Source organism: Hibiscus syriacus, unplaced genomic scaffold (assembly GCF_006381635.1).
Source record: "Hibiscus syriacus cultivar Baekdansim isolate YM2019G1 unplaced genomic scaffold, ASM638163v2 tig00110156_pilon, whole genome shotgun sequence".
Classification (NCBI taxonomy): domain Eukaryota; kingdom Viridiplantae; phylum Streptophyta; class Magnoliopsida; order Malvales; family Malvaceae; genus Hibiscus; species Hibiscus syriacus.
The window spans coordinates 2325909-2343458 of record NW_024062606.1 but is presented as its reverse complement, the minus strand read 5'-3'; the positions used below and the strand labels follow the sequence as shown (position 1 = coordinate 2343458).

Here is a 17550-nt window from a genome sequence, read left to right as displayed (position 1 = left end):
TTATTGTTAGATACTAAGATATTGAGAGATGTATATACTTACATCAGTGTAAATATGTGTTAAGTTCTACATTTTTTTATTTTATTTACTTACACTGTTGTAAGTATGTGTTAAGTGATATACTTTTTTATTTTATTCACTTACACCGATGTAAGTATGTGTTAAGTGCTACATTTTTTTTATAATATGAATTATGAAAAAAATTTGACAAATAATTGTAATAGATTAACATGTAACTAAATCGTTAATAACGATTAACCGTTTTTTAATGGTTAGATTACGATTAAAAAAACCACATAAACGTTATAATGATTAATCGACCGTTTAAGCTAAACAGTACGGTTAACCATCCATGAACAATCCTATTATACACACCTCTTAATGATTATGGTAAAAATAAAAATCCGGACGATGACATGTAGAAATATGATGATATGTATTGTTTTTAGGGTAAATTACAAGTTTAGTATCTAAACTATTAATTTTAGTCTGTTTTAGTATCTAAACTTTTAATTTTTTCAAAGTTATACCTAAAAGTTTAGTTTTTGTTTCGTTTTAGTATCCCTTTAAAATTCAAGGTTAAATTTTGGAAAAAATAGAAAATTTAGGTACTAATTCAGACTCAAATTAATAGTTTAAGTACTAAACGTGTTTCTTTTCACTCTTATTTTGATTAAAATTTGTTTAATATTTTTAAACATGTTCAAATAAATGTTTTAGTTTTTAAAATGATCTAATAAAGTCCTAATATATTTTTCAATATCCTCGATTGAGGGCTAACATTTTTTTAATAGAGTCAAATATTAAAGAAAATGAATTGTTACAAAAAAAATTAAGTCTAATAAGTAAATTTCAAAATTTTTGGATCATACGATGTTCCGGTGGTAAAAGAATTGTTGTTATTCTTTAAGGTTCCGGATTTGAGCACCAGGAATGACAAGGGTGTGAGCGTTCAATGTCAAATGGTTGAGAGTTATTTTTAAACAGATAGTACGTTGTACTTAGCTCAGATTAATAAAAAGAATTATATTAGATCATTAGTTACCCAAAAGCTTAAGTTAATTGAGAGAAACTCAATTATTGTATTTAACTTTTGATATGATTAGAGTAATCACATTTGGTCGGGTGATCAAGTTGCTCATCTTTTTTCTTTTATATTTACTTATGTTATGAATTTTAGACCTATTACAGTACTCTTCTTTCTTTTTGTAGAACTTTCTCTTTCATCTTCCTCTAATAAGATTAGAATTTGATTTAAAATTTGTCAATTTCTTTTATATAAATTAATAATATAATTTAAGTACTTAGGGTTTTACCCAAATAATTTGGTAATGTTGAGTTAAGGAGGCAAAGAGACGTGTAATTAACGTTTTTAAAACCTATATGCGAAGAATGTTGATACAGTTGTACTTATAATTCACCAATTAATTCATAGCTGAAAACCCTTATATGAAATAACAATTTCCCCTATTAGTTCATCAACAAATTAGATTTCATTACATAAATTTTAATCCAAAAAGTGGAAATTCGAGACGATTTTTTTTTAGTTTTTTTTTTCTTTTAATACGGACGCAACATGGTGCTGGTGATGCTAGTTTGCATGCTCATTTCTTTAATCTTTATTCACAGATTGAACCAAAGGAACAGAAAGGATCCCAAAACACAGCCACTCATCGGAACGATTGAATGCACGACTGACTCGTGAGTACCTGTCCGAATCGAGAACTGTCGCGGTTCCGATGCCGTTCAGAACTTATACTTGATGGAATCAAAGGGCGTCCTGGAGAATGATATCTTGCGTGATGGAATCAACGTAAAAGCAGTAAGTAGGGTTACTTGCTAGATAAGATACTAAGTTTTCGGTATAAAGAGGTTCCAGACTTATATATGATGGTACAAAAAAACAGAATCCGAACGCCAAACCTACACATCAATGTACCGTAATGTGTCAAATACATAGAGAGATGCGTTGTTTCATCGTTGCATTGAATCAGCGGTGAGAGATGGCAATGGCCGACGAAACAATAACAAGCATAAGTACCAAAACTGAAACGAAAGAGGCGATCAACGATCCCGACGTGCGCTCGCAGAAGGAATCCAATTGTTGGCAAACTGCGGACCAATTGGCCTGAGCATTCCCTTCGTGTGCTAAATACACGATTGAGGCGGCCGCTGAAGCTCCAGCGGTGACCAAGGCCAGCATTGCCTGGAACAATAAATAAATAGAAAAGACATGCAAGATCAGAAGTTATCGTAAAAATAAGTTTAAGATGCCCCGAAACTAAAGTTCATTATCATCTTCACCGTGTCGAACATGACAAAGACGAGTCGACTGTTATTCGTCGCTCTCTTGATGATATGGTAGAAAGACAGGGGAAGAGAAAGCACGAGATAGGCACACGCAACCGAATTGGCAATCACAAAGAACCTGTAAAGATTATGTGACACATTAAGAACATTCGAAATAAGAGTCGGAACGTAACATTATCGGTAGATAACTCACGTGAACATGGGAAGATCACTAAATTTGGGATTCAGTAGGATGGACTGAGACACCAATGGAACAGTTTCTTCAGCGGTACCCATTGCCATAGCACTCGCTAGTGTTCCGCCGGCGGCAAGGAATCTCAGTACGAATTCTAGTACGGCAACCCCATTGATCATAGAGTTTTCCGGGTTCGTCTCGTGGGATGTTTCACCGGATTCAACCGATAACGTCTTCATTATTCCATTGCCGAAGCTCTTGTTTTTCCTTCTTTGGACCTCCAAGGTAAGTTTATATTAATTAATGGGTGAAAGATGTGACCATTTATAATATTGTTGCCTAAGCAAATCTGGGTTTTCTTTTTCTCTTAACACTGTTTCAGTAAAAACAAAACAAGAACAGAGGGGGAATTAGGTTAATTTGCTTCCGTAACATATCATGTCATTTTCTTAAACCCTAACCTTACCCGCTCCTCCTTGTCTCAATCTTAGATATTATAAACATAACACGAAAACGACATACAAAAGTTAATAAAATCATCATTTTTAATTACAAAATTAATTTTGATTTCTTTAAGAAAATTAGAGACAAATGTTTACATGTAATCCTAGATACGAGTGGCAAGGATCTATCAATATAGAATTGAAGCCAATAATCTAGTTTCTGGGTCATGATAAAACTAAAATATTTGAATGAATTACTTTCGGAGCGGGTCGAAATTGAGAAATTTTCATTTATTTAGAAGTTAAAAGGACTAAGTTGGCTTTTTCATTTTTGAGGTGGGCTAAAACTACAATTGCACCCTTTAAACCTATGGGCCAGAAGTGGAAGCCCAACAGTCTTTATTAGCCATCCATGCAGCAGATTGAAGGCTGCTTGCTTTTATTTTTGGTGTCAACGTCTTTACATATATCGGTTTAAAAGTTTAAATAAAAATTATTCTATTAAATAGAATAAAACAATAAGAGTGATATATTCTGATTACTAATTCAATTGTACTTCATAACAATTATATTTGATTCTAACACACACACATATATATAGGCAAGATCGTATCACACTCGGTTTAAAATTAAAAGTTTTACACATTTTTAGAATTATTAGATAAGAGAAATCAAATGCTGAGATTAACAGTAAGAAATGGAAAAGAATTTACTGAAGAAAAAACATAAATTAATTTTAGTTTTCGATTTCTCCTCTTCTAACTGTAATAAAAGGTATACAAATTGACACCGGATGTTAATAGATTTAACTCATATATATATATATATATATATATATATATATATATATATATATATATATATATATATATATATATATTGTTTAAATTGAATTGATATTCTATCACCCCGTAATACTATCTCAATTAAAAATTATTAAATAATTTACTAGTGGAGTTGTTATATATATTACCACAAAATATAGTACTTTGTTCTTGTTTTTTTTTCCTGCTTTTATATCCAAGTGGTTGGCTGTTGGATTCTTTGTTGTTTGAAAGAGAAAGCTGCTTGCCCTTTCCATAACATCAAATTTCATGTTTATCTACTCAATCCAGGCCCTACAAACCCCTTTTTTTCCCCTTATCATGTGGATATGTTTCAATAAAAATCCGAATTATTATTCGATTTAGATTTAGAATTAGAATTTTAACATTTATAGTAATTGTTATTAATACTAATGTAGCTATGGGAACCCAACTCCCGATGTGCTTAGAATATTATTTATATGGCAAGTACATAATTGAAATCAGAGTCTGATTTAATTTACAAGTTGTGCCACTCTTGCTATTACCTATATTGGTCCATTTCCTTCTTTCATGTGTTTTCATGGAAGTTGAGTGATCGAGACAAGGCTGCCGGGTTCGCTTGCAGCACCGAGAATGTTCTCAGTCGATAACTTCTGTCGTCGTCACCGGTTTTCGATCGGAAGCCATCGAAGATACCTCCTGAGTTCATGGTGTTCTTGGTTTTGATCATGAGGGCCGCCACCATCGAGCTTTTCGCAGTATCGTCGATCCTCAAAGCTTTCGAATTTGAAGCTCCGTTCTCCGGTTTAACGCTGTCTTCTTCGTCCCTGGAATGTTTTCCCGGTGCCGGTGAGTAGAAAGTTGCCGGAAATCCAGGACGGTAAAGAGCCGGTGGCGGTGGCGGAGGCAAATGAGAAGAATTACCAAACGAGAGAACAGCACTGGCTTGACCTCGAAGGATAGCTTCGGATATCATAACGTGATGATGGTAATGCAAAGCGGCGGCGGAGGAAGAAGAGCTTTTAGCTTTACGACGGCCGGCGCCGACCGGAACGTTCCTCATGGCTCCACCGGCGGTCCAGTATCTCTGACAGTTTTTGCAGAAATGACGGGGCTGTTTCACGTTGTAATTGTTGTAGTAACAAAACTTGGTTTCGTTACTATTACATCGTGGGCAAGGAAGTATCTTGTCGGGCTTCTTTAATGTCTTCTCTTCGTTCTTGGAGCTTTCGGACAAAGGGATCCTGCCATTGTCGTCTTCTTCATGCTTCTCCTAAAAACCAGAACTTCAAACACTTAAATTTCAAGCATAATTTTCGGTTATATTCACTGGGTTTTCATGCTTAAGCTATTTCAAACGTCATCAATGGTGGGTTCATTGAAACTTAACCCTTAAGAAATTAGATCAAAACAGATAAAGGACAACTTACTTGAAGATCAAGAAACATAAAATAATGTTTTTGCTCAATTGCGTGGAAGCAATCGGCGCCAACCTGAAATGATTGTTTAAAACTGTAAGAAAATAACATTTCTCACAGGAAAAAAAAAGATTGTTTTTTTCTGGTTAAAACTTTTCAAAATTCAGAACTTAATTTGAACAAATCAACCCCAAAACAGATCACCCTTAAGTCATCAAGATTTGCAGGAGGAAGAAGAAGAAGAAGAACAAATTACAGAACTGAGTCAACGACAGAGTTTCATTAAAAACCTCGAAATAAACTAAAGCAAATTTGAACAAATTACCTTGTCTTCTTCCATGGGAGGCTGAGCTTGAATCCCATGATTAGAATTAGAAGGAGAAAGAAGATTTGTGCCACAACAATGATCGACTAAAGCTTCATCCCGGTTCAATGTCAGCAATGGAATCAACTTGCCGAACAGCTTAAGTTCAGACATGACTGACTAATATCTTGTTGTAGTGATATTTCTAACTAAACCAAACCTCTTTTTTCTGTTTGTTTTGTCAGAAAAAAATGATTCCAGTTATGTTGGTGAATTAATGGAGGGAGTCTGGGGAAGAAGACTAAAGAGGCCCAAAGGCGTTCGGCTTAAAAAACAGGGGTGGGGAATGCCAAGTAAGCAAGTGAGAAAGAGGGAAAGACAATTGAGAACCACAAATTTTGTGGACTTTTAAGATCTTTTCATTCTCTTATATTCCTCCACATTGCTTAAAAAGATAGTGCCTTTTTTTTCCTCCTTTTTCTCTCTCATTAAACACATGATAGGTATTTCATCAAGTATTATTTTTTATAAGTATTATTTTTAAAAAAAACTTTTGAGTCCAATATGAAATTTGAGTCCAATCAAAATAAATATATTAGTTGACCCTATTCCCATATGTAATGGAGGTAAGGGGAGGTATAATTGTAGGCTACCCCCAATGCCAGATTGAGAGCAGCTTCCGTGGGAGACCTCCGGCAGTTAGAATTATATAAATTGTATTTATATTCAATCATAATTATTTATAATTTTATGATACTAATTAGTTTCAATGTAAATAATTTTTTCTAATAATATATATAAATATTCATATTATTTTTAATATATGTAAGTAAAGATTGTAATATTATTTAATAAATTAAGGTTATATAAATTTATATAATATATCTATAATATATTCACATTTAATCAATTGGTTAAGCTGATCATCTTTGGTCGCTCATATTTCCTTTGGTCAAGAGTTCTAGACTGCTAAGGACACTCTACATCCTTTTTCTAGAGTCTTTCCTTCCCTTCTCCTCTAAGTAGGATTGTGATTGTATTAAGAATTTGTCAGAGAGAGAGAGAGAGAATGAATTTGATTATAAAGTATTTATGGACATATAAAGGAGTTAAAAAATTGATAAGAAGAAAAAAAAATGTAAAGAGTCGAGGCTAGAGGATTAAATTGAAAAAATGCAAAGTTAAGAGATTAAATTTTTAGAAAAAAAAGTCAAAAAGGTATAGATGTTATCCATGTATTCTATAATGGTTGAAGAATATATAATTTAAATTTGATAAAAAAAAATGATATTAAAACAAACAAATGAAAAGAAATAAGATAATCAGTGATCAAATCAAAAAATACTCAAATTATTTAGCTAAAGTTAAAAAAATTGATGTAGTTTTAATATTCAATTTCTTGGTTATTCGAAATTTTAAAATTTAAACTTGATTTGAACTCAAAATTTAAGCTATTATTTATAGTTGACTCGAATCAAACAACTCAGATAATTTGAAATTAAAAAAATTAAACCAGATTGAATATTACTCACTCCTAATTACACATATACCCTCATTTATTTTCTTCATTTCTCTCAAGGCTTAGTAGTTAGTACTCATTTTTACTCTAGAATTATATTTTTTTCACTCTTGGTATTTATTTATCTTATTTAACTTCATTTTTTTCACTCATTTTTCTCGTTTTTATTCTTATTGGAAATTTTTTTAGAAAAAACGTTGTAAACTTGAATGTAAATGATAATTTAGGTATTAATGTGAAAAAAATTAAATACCAAATTAAAAAAGAAGCTATAATTCAAGGGCTAAAATGAAAATTAAGCCTTTTTTCCTGAATACTTGGTTCTTATTTTCTCAAATACATGCCTTGTGTGTTTTTTCCTTTCTTTGATCAAATGATAGCCTTCACTAACCAAAGAAACCTAAAACGTTTCACATTATTTTAAGCATAAATGCATAATTCAAACCCTTCACTATTCAAATCAATTTTAATTGATTTATAAAAAAAAAACGACAACAAAAAATTAGCTGTTAAGTGACTTAATTTAAAAGTTTATGATATTTTTTACTAAAAAATATATATGATTATGTGACGAACATAAATATGTTTAAAAGTTAGGTGACTAAATATGTAGTTTATCTAATACTAAAATACTTAACTGCTTATGTATAACTAGGGTTTCTTTAGAAAATATATTCGAGTCGGTTTAGATTCAGGTTTAGGGTGAGAAATATGATTCGATCTGATCGTAAATAAAAATATATATATATTTATGAATAATTACAATAATAATTCTCTATATATTATTTTTAATTAGATCCTTGATTTTACTAAATAAAATAAGATTTATTTTGGATCTGATCGAATTTAAAATTTATCTCAAAATATCAAATTGGATTTAAATCGGATGAAGTCATACTTAAATCTGGGTCATATCAGATTTCAGATGAGAGTATTTCGGGTCAGGTCATATTAACTAAAATTCGACCCGACCTATGCCATCCTTATGTATAACACATGAGCTGTCAATGCCAACATCGACATGGAACAAGTGACCCATCTGCCTTGCCAAGCACACCTCAGCACATATTCCTGTGTCGGTCCCGCCAGCTAAAGTGAAACGGCAAATATTCATTCTAAACAACGTCTCATCCTCGCCGTTCATCTTTATTCACACTGATGTTTTGACACGTGTGTCTTCTGCTCTGACCGGCAACCGACATCACCGGTATTTCCGCGGGCAGGAAATGAGTTCGATTGTAAAAGGATTCTTGTTTCTACATTTTAGGAGGTGTTTGGTTCGTGGTTTTTAGAATTATGTTTTCATATTTGGTTTACGAAAATTATTATTATTATGTAATAATTTATTACTAATAATAGTAATTTTGGGTTAAAATGATAGAAATATCGTTACTTCTAAATTCTTAGGTAATGAATAATTTTTATTACTTCGGACATAAATACCCTTGAAATAATAAATTCTTTAATATAGATCATTTTCAAATTTTATTCTTTGTATTTTACTCAAAATTATAAACTTAATAGTAATTATATACAAAGAGTTTAATTTAGTAAAATATTGATAAATTTATATAGTTAAAATTATGAATAAATGATATTCATACCTTAAATTTGACCTTTCTAAAAGGAATTTGATGGTTCTTGAAAATAAATGAAGGCTTAAGATAGAAATGTTAGGTCAAAAACTTGGGAATATGAAATCAAACTCACAGGGAAACGACACTATTAGTGGAATGAAGAAAGTGGAAGAAGATGAGTTGTAGGTCACTTTGCAATCACTTTTTGTATCACATCCAATTCCATCAAGCCTTTTCTTTTATGGTATCTCATTGGCTATATGCCCCACTATCATACTTATCCCCCTAACTTAATTTAGTAGTGAAAGGTGCATTTAAAACCACATTGAATCCATAACTAGATTGTACATCAATTTGGTGCCAAAGCAAGAAAGAATTGTTGGTATATTTGTATGCTCATTCCATCCATTAGGAGATGCTTTAGTAGTTTAGCTTTCATGATAATATTGTATTCCTACATGTGAAAAAGGAGGCAAAGTTAGACAACTTTATATAATATATATTATATAAATATAAAATATGTTCCATGATAATATAATTATATTATCGACTGTGATTCTGTGTAAATCTATATGATGAAAAAGATGAACACATCCCACTACAGCTGTCCCAAGCAACATTTTACCATCAACGATTATGTAGGTAACTTCAGTTTATGACCAATCTTTTGAATCATGTCTTGCACATGGTGTTTGTTCTATTACCAGAGCTTCGTTGCACGACAGTGGACGTTAAAAGGAAATTGCAGGTTGATCCCATGATTACACCATCAGCCACCACCTTGTCCGAGAAAAATCTCAAATGCTCGTGGTGGAACGAGGTGGATCACTTCATGGCAATGCCTTGGTGTCGAGTAAAAGGTTTTTTGAGTCTACTCATTGATTCAAACCGGAGCTGCTTCTTCAGCAGCACGAGATTGGTGAAGTAATCGTTGATGGGTTGACATTACAAATTCTGCAAATTCTCCATGTGAGAGTAGCCTCAAAAGTTCGAAATTTATTTATAATCATCAATATGTACATGGTTTTCAAATAAGAACAAACAAATTCTTTCGCGATTCTTCTAATTCTGGGTTTCATTTTCATTGCCAAAACCAGTTGAAGGACCGTTATTGAAAGAAAATCTAACCCAAATCTCCCTCTCCTCGCCTCTCTTCTTGCCATTCTCTTCATCATGGACAGGCATCTTGTACCGGCAAACAGGGCAAGAGCCATGAATTTCAAGCCATTTCTCTATACACTCACCGTGAAACTTGTGCTTGCAAGGCATCCCCTTTGCAACCTCCTTTGACTTCCACTGCTCCAAGCAAACCACGCACTCTCCATCTTCATCTTCACCGATGTCAACGCTCGGCATGGCTTCTATCGATGCCTTGGAAGCAGGCGGGTGACCGTCTTTGTTAGCCCACCCGCGTACCAAAGCTTCCAAATTTGAAGCTCCCTCGATCACCACCATGCCCTGAGTAAACGGGTTGACAAGGATTGTTCTTTCACGTTGTGGCGCTGTTTCTTGATCTGGGTTTTCGGTGCTTTGTCTTGAAACGTCGTCGTTGTCGTTGTCGGAGGATCTCAAGACGAAGGGTAGAAACAAATAGAGCTCTCTGTGCCTTAACACTCTTTCAAACAAAGAAGAAACCGGAGGAGCTTCAGTTTCAGAAGCCATGGGAACTTCGAAAAAGAGAAGAAAGGTGGAGACTTTTGAGTTCTAAAATGAATCGATTAATGAAAAAAAGTGATGGGATTAGGGGAAATCACCAGGTAATAGAATCGAGAGATCCACAGATTCGTTAAGAAGGTTGTGGAAAGATCTGGAATGTTGATTAATGAGAAACTGTTGTCACTTACAAAACACGTTGAGTGAGATAACAGTTAATGTCTTTGAATTTGATTATGTTAATATTTTCTCAGGTAAAGTACATAAATAGTTTTTATGTATAAAATACTGATTTATTAATTTTTTCGATTATTTAAAATTATAAAATATTTTTTTAATTATAGAAAATTATTTATTTTAGTTCATTAACTATTAAAAATTATAAAATAAGCACTTGATTATTCATTATACTTCAAATTCGTCATTTTCAATTAAAAAATTTAATGAGAATCTAAGTTGTACATTAACTTGTTAACTGAGATATGATAAAATCTGAATCTCATAATTTTAAATTATTATTATATCTCATTCAACATATTAATGTTTAACTCAGACCAGAGGCGGACCCAGGATAAAAATTCAAGGTTGCAAAAGTCTCAGTGGTGACACTTTTGAGGGGTGACACTTGTGGAGGGGTTTCTTGGGATACCCGGACACCATGGAGGTCCGCCCCTGACTCAGACAATTATTAATTTTTTAACAAAAAATAACGAGTTTGAAACATAATAAATAATCGAACGATCATTTTATAATTTTAATATTAAAAATAAAATAACTTTTGATAATCAAAAGATTTAATAATATAATATTTTATAATCGATGACGTGCGTCCAGCTTCTCTTTGATTTTTTTTTTAATTTTTTGCTCTGCGGAAACGGAAAACTTTATTCATTTTTATTTTTTTGAATTCAACCTAATATTGAACATACTAAATAAAAGCAGCAAAAAGGTTTGATTTTCACTTGGCTACGATTTTTTTCCATGTTTAATAGAACATATTTTTATTGAAAGTAATTAATTTTATTCAAAATAAGAAATATATCAAATTATAATAAAAATTTATAATTAAAATCATAAATTAAGTATATAAGTAAGACAATTCATCATAATCGTTTAAACACAACTAGTAACTTAAGATCATAAGGACCATACGAGAAAAAAATTAAAAATCTAATCAAGAAACTCTAACAATAATATATACAAATAGATCTGATCGCATCGGCAAATAAACCATAAAAAAGATCAAGTTATTAAAAGAACACCGACAAACTCGTAAATTAGATTTTATGGACGTGTGAAAAGCTATCAACAAATGCAAAACGAATATCCAAATCCACTCCGAAGATCCAAAGAAAGAAAAATCAACAAGATATCAGGAAATTACTATCTTAATCAGTCTTGACGATATCAAATCAATCTTTAAAAAAATCAAACAATCAAAAAATATGCCAAAAACAAAAGAAAAATACCACAAATGCAAACTTAATGAAAATAAAAAATTAAAGAAAATAGATATGCAATATAATAAAAGAAAAATACAATAAATAATACCGACGATCGATAATCAACATTAAAATTAATACCGTTATCATTTATCAAAAACGAAAAAAAATAAAAATAAATGACACATCAACAAGAGAAAACTAATTTTTTTCAAAATAAAATAGATTTAAAAAATGCAGAGCGTGTCCTTATTAATGCGACAAAACTTAATCGGGTGTATATTATTTAAGATCAAAACAAAAGGAAATAAATGAATGGACCAAAAATGTAAAAGGAAAAAACAGTAGAATTTTATTTAAAAAGAAGTAACGTGCTTATTATGTATGACTGCAAACATAATTAGGGTTAAACGAGACACATTGTTTGTGTACATGCATGCCATCCACGTATAATTATAAAATAATATTTATTTAAAATATTTTTTTAATCTATTAATAATGTACGTATACTCGATAAACGTAAAAATTAATATTCTTTTTCATAATGGATTCAATATCTACGCATTTGTGCAGTATTTATGTCTACCATTTCCCAATCACTCATGTTGGTTACTATCTATGCCCTACAAAAAAGATTTCTTATTATACAATAATATATAATGAGTAACCCCGTCAACCTACTATCAAAATATCATTAAAAGAGCAAAAGAAACAAAAGGACCACCAAAACACCTTCTCTTACTCTGATTTTTCCTCAGGCGGATCGATCGAACCAGCAATGGCTGGTCGGTTTCCTCCTCCATTTCCGGTCGAGTTAAAGTTAGCACCGGAAAAGTGCTGGTTGTGAAATGTAGTCGTCGGTTTTCGTTCGTCAAAGAACCTAGAAGGAACCATTGCATACCTTATGAATTGCCACAGCACATAGCTCTTTTTGTCTCCTGGAGCTTCTGCCATAAACACATCATCTCTCTTGGACCTTGATAGTGAGCAATGACATAACCATCCTTGCAACCCTCGTTAAAGATCCTCTCTTCCTTCTCGTACCGGACTTCTAAACCGACTTTTATCATATCCGCGATCCAAATCCCCATCGCCACATCTTCGAGCTTGAACATCTGTTGTTTACACGAAATATTTAATCAACATTGGCCAGTGACTGTGTTTTGCATGAATCAAAACAACAAAAATAGGAGGTGGTCGAAAAGTTTCATTTGTACCTTTAAGCGTACTTCATTAAACCTCTTGTAAACAGCCTTCGCTATGTCGTTGGACACCACATAACCAGGACCATGTGCCCAAGGTGGGTACCTATCTTCGGACCATTCCTTCATTGGAAATGATAGCAAGAACATAGTAAGCACTGGAAGATAATTTTTATCCGATTACGGGTAAACATAATGGTGATTTGTAGCTAAAATGAAGATAATGCAAATTAACAGAAGCTAGCATAGTTCTTCATTCCACTCGGTGCTCATATCAAACAAAAATTTGAGGGAATCGAGTGAAGAATTACCTCGGGACTAATATACCACTTGCTATCTGTACTGCGATGAGGTTGGGAATCTGAGTTAATGAGTCCATAAAGCAATCCATGAGTCACATTTATCCTGCTTAATGAAGCCATTACTTCGTCCAAACGAATGAATGCATCATCATCAGTCTTCATGACAAACTTTCCAGAAACAACTTGTGTCTGTAGGAGAGATGAAGTCTAAGAAAATGAACAATTTTGCATATTCAAACAAAGGGAACAAGACTTTACCCCGAAGGTGCAAATAGCCAAAGTTTTCCAGGTGATCAGGCTGTAGTAATCAACAAAAGGCATCAGCTGTACGTCTCCATATGTCCGTGCTTCATTCCATAGTTCATCATTCACAATATGGTTTTTATGCTGCAGAACATCTCAAATTCGGTAAGTGATTATGTAAGAGGCTTAGATAACCATAAAACTTAAAACCACAAACTCGAAAATAGTTTCAAGATAGAAACAATACAGATTTTGGCACCAAAGTTTCCAACTGTCTAACTATTTTCTAACAGCAGTTAATGCTTCTGGCATAAAATCATAAGCATTCTAGAGGTGCAACGATGGATTGAGAACATGATCAAGATTCAAGAACCATATATGATTCTCTCTTACCATGATAGAACTAGAATCACCCAAGCGTCCAAATTAGAACTATTTTGAGTGAGAAATTCACAAGGAGATCTTACCAAACCAACAAAAAAGCGCACTACAACCATCCCAGATCGAACTTCGGGATACTGCATCCATGTTCTTCTCACAGCCATCCTTCTCTTAAAATTATTGGCTGTAGAGAAAACACCAATAAAGAGATCGACGGGTCTGTGAAGAGAAAGAGGAACTGATTTAAGTGCTTCTATATCAACTGTATGGTCTGAATCCTCTGAAGTGGGTAAACCACTAGCCAGCACAGAGATTAATTTCACATCTCCAGAAATTCTAACCTCACTAACAAGCCATGGCTCCAATGTCTGAACATAAGAGCAGCAAAAAAGTCATTAAGTTTAATAAAACTATTAATTATTGAACAAATTCTACAAGATGAGGATTCAGAAATTACTTCTCGGTAAGCAAAGGATGTTATGTGCTTCCCATCAACTGTCATCTGTATTCCCTCTGATCCTACTCTAACTGTTGCAACGAAAAGAGAACCTTGCTTAAAAGGAAAATATCTTCTGGATTTAATCCCTAGCAGCCCCATTGAAGACTTCCTTGAACCATGGGAACGCACTCTTACCGTCAGGTTATCATCTTTACCCACAAACTTATTGCATTGGTCCAACTCATCCACTGTAGAAATAAATAAGTAGAAATTTACATGAGGTGGAAATATTCTTTTTCATTGCACATAATGAAGGTAAAGCATTTTTATAGCTAGTCATTAATTGATTTCATTAAGCATAGAGTTTCATGCTAGACAAAGCCTCAAGACAATAGGTTGAAGAACCTTTGAAGTTGATGAAACTTTCAGACTCCTTTAATGTGTTATCCAGAAGAGAGGACAATTACACGGACCTTAATTTAACATAAAACAAGAGGAAAGACCCTAAATTTTTTGCACTAAAAGTATCAAAAAGATGTAACGAGTCTTTCTACCTTTATTATTCTTTTCAGATGTTTCTGGCGGACAACGCTCCTCTTCACCCCAATCATGAGCTAAGGTCCAGGTGTTTTGCACAATTACCGAGTCCTCGGTTATCTTATCCCCATGAAGTCTAATGTTGTAGTGCAAAATTATTGGTGGATCAGGCTCCCCAGGAAGTGCTTCCCCTGTTAAATCAATGCGAAAATCACCAAGAACACCATTTGGAATGCCAATGATTGTAATGGAAGAACCTTGAGTGAGGCCACAAGGAACTCGTAACTTGAAGTGACTCTCAGGTTCTGTAGCATTCATTTTATTAAGAAACTGGGGACATTGCTTCTCTTTTGCTTTTCTAGATGAATTGTCATTCACATAACCAAGCTTTTCCTCTTCGACTGAAGCCATCAAGCTATTCCATGCACTTCCAGCTTCCTTGATAGCCTCTATTCCATTTGGCAAAGCATGAGAATGATTAATTAAGTTCTTCAACAAATTCCAGGTGAGCAAAGACTGTTGCTCTCCCTTGGAGAGGTTCCTTTGAGCAAAGAGACTTAAGGCTATGATATCAAAGGAAATTACTTGAGAAGCATTTCCTGGATTCTGAAGTGCAGGTGGAGCTGTAAAACGCACCCATTCAAGTGGATTGGTTCCATTAAAAGAGAAGGGATTCATCAAGTAGCTTTCTTCAACAGGATTTTTCATAAAACCATATCTCAGCAGCAGCAACATAAACAGAGATGCAACTACAGCACCACCGTACCATTTCTTCATTCTGCCAACCATACAGCCACATCAGTGCTTTTGCAAACAACTGGGAAATAAGTAAGTTTATTTGCAAAATACTTAAAGAGTTAGAATATGGATGCACTTTGGACAGACAGTCAACAGTCTAAGATTAAATGCTGAATGATCATTTCACCTCTTCAAATGGGGCTTTTCAGCTTTCATTTTCAACCTGCCGTCCAACTGAGCCAACTACCAAAATTTGCAAGCCTCACCTTTCGGCTTAAAAGCTTGAAACTTCTTCAACCATGAAGCAGTTTCATGAAATATTCATCGTCATGCATCGGCCATAAGATTATCACACTGACAGAAAAGGAAACCAATCAGCCCATTAGAAAATGCATCAAATTTTGCCACTAAAACGAAGTAACACATCCATAATACTAATAAAACGAGAAACAGTTCAACAGAACAAACAAGCACACACTCCAAAAACTAAAGCAAATCAAACCGAAGACCTGGCCATATTCTTTTTCCGCTTACAAAGTTGATAAGCTATACCAAGTTCATCCCGAGACAAGTGTCATACATTTCGTAAACATCAGTACCATCATTATAATTTATAAAACACTAACCTAACATTTTCCCCAAGCAAACAATATCCAATTCGCAGCAGCCACCGTAGACTATTAAGATGTACAAGTCAATTGTATAAAGCTGTCTCACCCCAACTGCTCTTTTGGAGGGAGTTGTTGAGCTTACTGTTTCAATGGATATATTATATTCATGTTGACTGAAACAAACAGGAAACTTTGTACATATAAAATTATATAAAATAACTAAATAAAACTTGAGACGCATAACTATAGCAAACGAGAAGAACTTAAAACTTCAAAGAATAAACTATTTCTTGTTATAAATTATAATTCTGCCCCAGAGAAACCGTGAATTATATTTTCTTTAATTGAAACTATAGACATGGAATTTATTCTCATTTTATATCAAAAAGTCATAAAATCGTTTTCTTTATACAACACGAAAATGTCATTGCCGTATCAGAATTCGCTTTGGCTGGGGAAAATTTTAAATAAATAAAATGAAAATTAACCGTCATTACTCATTACAGCTATGATTGGCACGCGAGAAAATGTAGGAAAAGAAAGAAAAGTAAAATAGAAAGAAAATTCCGAATTTTTTATCGATCAAATCTCGGATTCAACTGTATGATATTTTCCCTGCCGGAACTTAGCAAAATTGCTAGTTTGCTACCATACTATAATTGAAACAAGTTTCAAACAATAAACTTTAAAATTCTCATAAAGAAAACGAAGGATATAAAAAAATCAAGATTTCAGTTCCCTCCTCATCTTCTAATCAGCTCATGTTTCCCCGCAAACCAAACTAAAACAGAAAAAAATGCACCAACCCACAACCCAAAAAAAGAAGTTTCGAGACAGATCCAAGCGCATTGAACTAAATCTAAACTTAACAACGCAAACGCGAAGATCTAAAGCGAAAATTGATTAAAAGAACTGAATAAAAAACATTTCTGTATTAAAAAATTTCAACAAAAAGCTGAACTAAAAATGAACACTGTAAGCAAAAATGAAGAAGAAAAACTACAAGTTCCAGCGAGATCAAAGACTGAAGCTTACCTACGAGGAGAGAAATCGCAGAGAGAATTTGAAGATAAAGCTTTCGGAAACAGGATTTGGATCTCTGTCGTTTTGGACTTTGTTTTTTGAACTTTGAGGTCGTTTAAAGCTAAACGGTGGGAAATAGAACCGTTCCCCGTCTTACCAAGTAACAGAGTTTGTGCGTTTGTTGACTGACTTGTAATTTTATTTTATTTTTAATCAATTAAATAACATAAAACCGACTAGACTATTTTTTATATTTCCTTTTTTGCCCTTTCGCCTTTAGCCTTTTACTAGCATCCGCTGATTAGACCTTGACTGGAATGCCTAATGGTATATGTACGCGTGGCAAATTGTCGTCTGCTTTCTCTTCCTTTTTGTTTTTCTTAGAATATAATGATAAATTTAATTTTTAATACTTATATCTTTAACA

The 17550-nt window shown here is 33.3% G+C and overlaps 4 protein-coding genes across 7 annotated transcripts in view; all 4 read right to left on the bottom strand.

The window, feature by feature from the left end:
• Positions 1-1990: 1990 nt before the first annotated feature.
• LOC120215890 (casparian strip membrane protein 3-like) lies at positions 1991-2724 on the bottom strand. Its single transcript, XM_039213417.1, has 3 exons — positions 2504-2724; positions 2305-2428; positions 1991-2206 (listed from the first exon to the last, which is right to left on the bottom strand). The coding sequence occupies exons 1-3, from the start codon at positions 2722-2724 to the stop codon at positions 1991-1993; spliced, it is 561 nt and encodes a 186-aa protein (XP_039069348.1).
• A 1448-nt stretch (positions 2725-4172) lies between these two features.
• LOC120216028 (cyclic dof factor 1-like) overlaps positions 4173-17550 on the bottom strand; it is a 28214-nt gene continuing 14836 nt past the window's right edge. The window contains exons 2-5 of one of the 3 annotated variants that reach the window (XM_039213545.1): positions 13391-13403; positions 5478-5676; positions 5165-5227; positions 4173-5007 (exon numbers count right to left, since the gene is read on the bottom strand). In XM_039213545.1, coding sequence (XP_039069476.1) covers positions 4303-5007; positions 5165-5227; positions 5478-5630 — 921 coding nt within the window. In that variant the 5' untranslated portion in view covers positions 5631-5676; positions 13391-13403 and the 3' untranslated portion in view covers positions 4173-4302. Of the gene's footprint in view, positions 5008-5164; positions 5228-5477; positions 5900-13390; positions 13404-17550 lie in introns of those variants that run through there. The other 2 variants (XM_039213544.1, XM_039213546.1) reach the window with 2 other exon arrangements.
• Positions 9529-10353, bottom strand: LOC120216031 (E3 ubiquitin-protein ligase MPSR1-like). The gene has a single exon (XM_039213549.1). It carries the CDS (start codon positions 10212-10214, stop codon positions 9615-9617), a length of 600 nt encoding a protein of 199 aa, XP_039069480.1. The 5' UTR covers positions 10215-10353; the 3' UTR covers positions 9529-9614.
• LOC120216026 (beta-1,3-galactosyltransferase GALT1-like) lies at positions 12218-17295 on the bottom strand. 2 transcript variants are annotated; one of them, XM_039213542.1, is made up of 9 exons: positions 17136-17295; positions 15677-15843; positions 14769-15529; positions 14233-14462; positions 13862-14143; positions 13410-13538; positions 13161-13340; positions 12865-12972; positions 12218-12762 (listed from the first exon to the last, which is right to left on the bottom strand). In XM_039213542.1, exons 2-9 carry the CDS (start codon positions 15703-15705, stop codon positions 12550-12552), a joined length of 1932 nt encoding a protein of 643 aa, XP_039069473.1. In that variant the 5' UTR covers positions 15706-15843; positions 17136-17295; the 3' UTR covers positions 12218-12549. The 2 variants fall into 2 exon arrangements, with proteins under 2 accessions (XP_039069473.1, XP_039069474.1); XM_039213543.1 differs by lacking the exon at positions 17136-17295 and adding an exon at positions 16116-16232.

Coding starts and splice junctions, on each gene's coding strand:
- LOC120215890 (XM_039213417.1), bottom strand. CDS start 2,724: ATGAAGACGTTATCGGTTGAATCCGGTGAAACATCCCACGAGACGAAC. Junction 2,429..2,503: donor AGTGATCTTCCCATGTTCAC/GTGAGTTATCTA, acceptor TAATCTTTACAG/GTTCTTTGTGATTGCCAATT. Junction 2,207..2,304: donor TCTTTGTCATGTTCGACACG/GTGAAGATGATA, acceptor TTATTGTTCCAG/GCAATGCTGGCCTTGGTCAC.
- LOC120216031 (XM_039213549.1), bottom strand. CDS start 10,214: ATGGCTTCTGAAACTGAAGCTCCTCCGGTTTCTTCTTTGTTTGAAAGA.
- LOC120216026 (XM_039213542.1), bottom strand. CDS start 15,705: ATGAAAGCTGAAAAGCCCCATTTGAAGAG. Junction 14,463..14,768: donor ATCTGAAAAGAATAATAAAG/GTAGAAAGACTC, acceptor TTATTTCTACAG/TGGATGAGTTGGACCAATGC. Junction 12,973..13,160: donor AGTGGTATATTAGTCCCGAG/GTAATTCTTCAC, acceptor TTTCCAATGAAG/GAATGGTCCGAAGATAGGTA.